Source organism: Colletotrichum orchidophilum (assembly GCF_001831195.1).
Source record: "Colletotrichum orchidophilum strain IMI 309357 chromosome Unknown Scaffold_50.1, whole genome shotgun sequence".
NCBI lineage: Eukaryota > Fungi > Ascomycota > Sordariomycetes > Glomerellales > Glomerellaceae > Colletotrichum > Colletotrichum orchidophilum.
The window spans coordinates 103,085-109,458 of NW_019173006.1; the positions used below are offsets into that span (position 1 = coordinate 103,085).

At 17.0% G+C, this 6,374-nt stretch overlaps 1 protein-coding gene across 1 annotated transcript; it reads right to left on the reverse strand.

The window, feature by feature from the left end:
- Positions 1-4,211: 4,211 nt before the first annotated feature.
- CORC01_06600 (uncharacterized protein) lies at positions 4,212-4,601 on the reverse strand (the record flags this gene model as incomplete). Its single annotated transcript, XM_022618240.1, has 2 exons — positions 4,212-4,313; positions 4,494-4,601. Coding segments are annotated over 2 exons (210 nt in total), but the record flags the coding sequence as incomplete, so codon positions are not given.
- Between the last annotated feature and the right edge of the window lie 1,773 nt (positions 4,602-6,374).

Here is a 6,374-nt window from a genome sequence, read left to right on the forward strand (position 1 = left end):
CCCTTTTTTATTACCTACCTTTTTATTAAATTTCTTGTTTTTTTTAAGTTTTTCGTAAGTCGTTTTTATAAGTTTTTTAAATTAGTTTTTAACTTTACATAACCTTTTTTTAACGCTAATAGATTATAATATAGTAATTAAATATATATATATATATATATAAATATATATATATATATAATAGCCGGCACTACCCCTATTAAAAAAGGTACTGCCGAGCGCGCTTAAGCCGCCTGCGCCGCTAAGTCTAAAAAAGCTATTATTTACGCCGCCGCCGTTATTAAATATATTATTAACGCCGCTACTGTTAAAAAAGCCGCCGACGCCGCCGCTAAGGCCGTTATTAAAAAAAAGGTTAATAAGCTTGTTAATAAAGGCCTTAAGGACCCTAAAAAGGAAATTTAAAAAAAAAAATTATAAACTTTTAATAACCTTTACCTTATTAATTTTAAAAAAAAAAAAGCTTTTATATTAATAATTTAAATAATAGGCTGAGAAAGCGAGCCGTAAAGCTATTTTTAATAACGCTTTTAAAAAGGCCGTTACTAAGGCTTATAAATTTTCTTTTTTTTAAATTTTTTAAAATATTATTTTTAATATATTTAAATAATTTATAAAAAAAAAGAAATTAATATTTATATTATTTTTATTAAAATAACTAAATCCCTGGTTAAATTTAAAATCGGTACGGCTTTATTTATAATTATATTTAAAAATAAAATTAAAAATAAAGCTATTATAATAAAAAAAATAAAAAAAAAAAGCTTAATATTTTAAATCCTATTTTTTATATCTTTTATTTTATTTTAATAAAGTTTAATAAAAGCATTGGAGCGTATTATATATATTTTATTATTATAAAAAAGGCCTTTTATATTAAAAATAAATACGCCGAATATTTTTAAAACGGTCGTAATTATATTATTATTTTATTTAATATCTGCCTTTTTATAGTTTATTTAATAAGTTTTTTAATTAACGACCCCCTTATTAACTCTTATATAAGTTTTTAAAAATCCGTTTTATAAACTTTTAATTAATAATATTAAATTCTTACCTATACTTATTTTATTATTTATAAAGCTAAAGGTTTTAAGTCCTCTCCCGTTTTTAAAAAAGTTAAAAAAAAGGCTAAGCCTATTATTATAAGCGGTTCTTTTTAATAAAATAATAATAATAACGCTTTTATATATTTATTAGTTTTATTATTAAGGGCCGTTATATTTTTAATATTATTAAAAAAGAGATTTTTTATTTACGCCGTTATTAATAATAGTAGTTAAGTACGCCCTCCGGGGCTATTATTTTCGTTTTTATTATTTTTTTTTTAATATAACCTTATAGGATAGTTAATTTTTATTTAATATAGCCTTATAAGGTAAGTTATTTTTTAATAAGCGCCCTTTAAGGTTCGGGTTATAATTAAATTATTAATTTCCTATACTTATATCTTCTTTATAATTATTTTTTATACGTTTATTAGATTTAAATAAGCTTTAAAACTTAAAAATTTCTTTTTAATTAAGTTCTTTATAAGACCGTTTATTAATATATTTTTTATAATTATATATTCGATTTTTAAATAACTAATAGCGTACTTTTAATAAAGCTATATATTTTAAATATTTATATAGTATAGGCGTATAAAAACCTTTTTTATATTTATTATAATTAATTTAATTATCTATTTATTATTATAATAAACTATATAAAGGGTTTTTAAATTAAATATAAGGTTATAAAAAAATCTTCGTAACGCTATTATTTTTTTAATAGTTTTTTATAAATAAAAAAGTTTTATTTTAGTTATAAAGGTCGTTATTATTAATTATTTAAACGCTTTTTATTAAATTAAATTATTAAAAAGTATTATAATATATTTTTATAACGACTTTTTTATAACTTTATTATTTATAAAAAAGGTATCGCCGGTTATAAATAAAGGTAGGTTATAATTAAATTCTTAATTTATTTTACTTTTTTATACGCCGTAATAAATCGCTAAATAGCGTATTTTATATAAATATTTAATAATTTAATTTACTATTTAAAAATATTTAAGATTTAGGTTTTTAAAATGTTTAAATAATAGTAAGACCGTTTATATATAATCTAAACGTATTAATATTAAAATATAAAAAACCGATTTTATTTTTTTTTAATATACTTTCGTTTATATAAATATTAATTAGTTTTTATATATTTTTAAATCGTTTATAAATAATAACGTAACTAAATAAATATTATTTATAAAATCGAACTTTTTAATTATATTTTTTATATAAATATTATATATAAAATAGATCTTTTTATTTTTTTTATTTTATATAATCCGAATTCTTAAATAATATTTTTTAAATCCTTTATTTTATAATTTATATATTATTTTTATAATATTAATAATAATAGCCGCGTACTACTTATAATTTTTATAAAAAAATATAAAAATATCGTTTATATAAAAAATAATAATAATTTTATAGTTCGGATTTTAATATATATAAAGATTTTTAGTTATTAAAAATAAGCCTAAGCTTTTAAATATATTTAAAAACGTTTTATATTATAAATAAAACGCGTCGCGAAGTTTATATAAAGCTCTTTTAAATTAAATATATTTCCTATCGATTTTAAATTTATTTAAAAATTTATAAATAATTAATTCGTTATATTTATTAACTTCTGCGTTTAGGAAGGCGTTTATAATATCGTATTAAAATAATTTTAAATTAAATTACGCTATTAAAGCTATTATTAATTTAAAAGTCTTAACTATAAGCGTTATTATATATATATTATAAATCGTAATTAATTATAAATCGTTATGAATATAGATCCGCGCTTTATAACGTTTAAATTTATTATATTAATCAAGCTTATATATAAATACTTATTTTAATAAAAATAGCTTCGTACGCGCTTTTAAATAGTTAATAACTATTTAAATTTCTTTTTTTTTTTAGTTTTTTATAAACTACTTTAATAAAAGGCTTTTATAAATAATTTAAAAATTTAAAAAGTTCTTTTTAACTTTTTAAAGTTTTTAAAAGATTATTAATATATCTTACTTTTTAGTTAATAATCGTATTATATTTAATTTAATTATTTTATATTATAGTTTATAATATTTTATAAAGTATACGGTATATAAAATTATAGTTATAATATCGTATTTTTTAATTAAAAAAGTAAATTTATAAAAGATTTTAATTTAAGTTATTTAGAAGTCCGTTTTTTATATCTTTTAATTATTTAAGGAAATTATATATAATTATAAAATTTATTATCGTTTTTTAAGTCCGTACGCTTTTATATATAAGCGGCTTATAAATTTTTATTATCCCTCTTCGCTTTTTTTTTAATATAGTTTATTAAAATAATATTAATAATTACGCCTCCGGTCCGCCCTGCCTTTTTTATAATATTAAATCTAAATACTCGGCTTTATTATTATTATTAAATATTATTTTTAAATTATTAACTATTTATACGTTTTATAATATAGTTCTTAAGCTTTTAAATTCCGTAATAATCGGTTTTTTATTTATAATTATCGATATATTTTTAATATTAAGGGTTTATTTAAGGGTTATTAATTTCTTTTTTTTTAAAACTATTTTAAACGTTTCGACGTTTTTTAATATACGGACTACGGTTTAAATTAATTAAATAAGTATTTTAAATTTAATAGTTATTTAAATAAGCTCGTTTTTATTTATATTTAAAACGCTTAAAAGTTTAAAAACCGTACTTATAATATTTATAAGTTTTTAAATATTTTTAATAATTAAACTAGCCGTGGCTATAAATAATATTTTTATAATTTCTTTTTTTTAATAAAAGGTAGTTTTATTAAAATATGTATTACGTATAACGTATATATATAGCGAGTCGCTTATTATAGCGAGTTACCTACTTTCTTTTTTTTTTATATTTTCTATCTTAATAACTATTTTTCTTTACGTACGATTATAAATTCTTTTTTAAATAAAAATCGTATTATCTTTATATTTTAAATTATTAAAAAAGACCTAAATTTATTTATATAAAAAATAACTTTTATTTATAATATTTTAAAAATAATATTTTATAACCGACGTATTAATTTATTACCTTAATATAAAACTCGTACGAATTTAAAAAAAAATAACTTTTTTAAAAAAAACCATAATTTTTGAATAAATTATTAACTTAATTAATTAAGGATTTTATTATAATTTAATAACGTATAAAATATAGCCGATTACTTTTTTACTAAATACGATATAACGTATATTAAACCGCAATAAGTAAAGAACTTTATATAACGTTAATTATAACTAAAGACGTGTTTTTAATATAAAATTAATTATTAAAAAGTATTAACTAAGGATCTTATAATTATTTAAACTTAGTTTATTTTTATATAAAATACGATTACGAAATACGGAATATATAATTATGATATTTATAATTTTAATAAAACGGGCTTTTTAATAAGAATATTTTTATACGTAAAGGTTATTATAACTTTTAATTATTATAAAAAGCTTTGTACGAAATAGTTTAATAATTAAGAATAGGTTTTTATTGTTTAAAGTATATATATAGATAATTAAGCGCTATTTTTATACGTTATTATAAAAAGTAAATATTTTTTTTTATAATATATTAATAGCTAATTCCCCCCTAAATAGCGTATCTACTTTAATAAAAATAAATAAATTATAAATAAAATTAGCTTAAATTAGTTAAAATATTTTAAAAAATATATAAAGTTTCGTACGAAAGGTATTAAACGGCTTTTAATCCTCGATAGCTATAATAATTATAAATTAACTAAATTCGATAATTATTATAAAAAGCGTAATATTATCGCTTTTTATATACCTCCCTATTTATTATACGAGCTTTAACTTTTTAATATTAGTTATTTTAGTTTATTAAAAGCTTTAACTAGTAAAAAAATTAAAAAGATAATACGGATATAAATTACGTATATTATTAAAAACGACTTTTTTTTTATTTTTAAAATAGCCTTTTTTATTTTAATAAATAAAAAAAACGTATAAATTAGTTTTAAATAGGCTAGAATTATATCTTTTAATCTAAAAATAATTATTTCTCGTTTAAATTTTAAGTTAAAAATGTTAATATTATTTAACTTACGCCTAAATAGCTAGGGCTCTTAAGACTTAAAAATATTAATTATAATATATAACGCTATACGAAGCTTTATTTTATTTAAGAAACGGATTTATAGCTATTAATATAGCTTATTAATATATTTATACGAAATTATTAATTTATAAACTAAAAGTATTAATAAATTAATATATAAATTAACTCTTATTAAAACTAAATACCGCGGGCTTTATATAATAAATAAAATATTAAATAAGCGCTAAAGGGTTAAAAAAACACAATTACGTTTTAAAAACTTATTTAATATTATTAAGGCTGAGGTAATTTAAATAAAAAAAAAGGTTATTAATATTAAAAACGAAAATATATATTAAAAGGATATTTGTATAAAAGGAGTTAAATCGCGCAGGCGGTAATATAATAACTACGGAAAAATTAAATATAATACATAAATATATTAAATAGTTTAAGAGACTTCTAAAGAAAAGGCTAATAAGTAATTTTAATTAATTTCGTACGATATAGCTTAATTAATTTATATAAATAGTAGGAGGGTATTTAAAAGTAGGCGACTCGTTATAATAGGCGACTCGCTATGTATATACGTTAATTATTATTTATTTAAATATAAAAACCTAGATCTTATATAAGTTATAAATATTTATTATATATTTAATAAAGTATTTAATATACCTTTATAAAAATATTTTATAATATTTTTTTTAATTCTTTTTTTATAGTTTTTTAAAAGTAGGTAAGTTTTATAATCGTAAATATAAAAGCCTTTTTAATATAAATATAGGTCTTAAGTTATTTTATAAATAAAATTAAGCGCTTACTATTTAAAATACTATTTAAACTATTATTTTTTTATTTAGTTAAGCGATTTTTAAATTATATTTTAATATAGTAAAATATTATAAAATATTTTTATTAACGTATACTTATCTTATAAGCTTTTTAAAAGTCTAATTATTAATTTTATTTTAATATTTTTAATAATTTCTTTTTTTTTATACGCTTACCCTTTTTTATTAATTTTTTTATATACGTAAAAGGGAGCTTAAAATCGATCTTTTTATTTTTTATTTATATTTAAAATAGGGTTTTTTTACGTATAGCGATTACTATTTTTTTATTATTTATACGGATTTTATAAATTATTAAGCTTTTTTAACGGCGTATTTAAAATTTAAAAACTTTTATAATTTTAAAAATTAATTTTATTTATTTATTTTTTAAAAGGAATT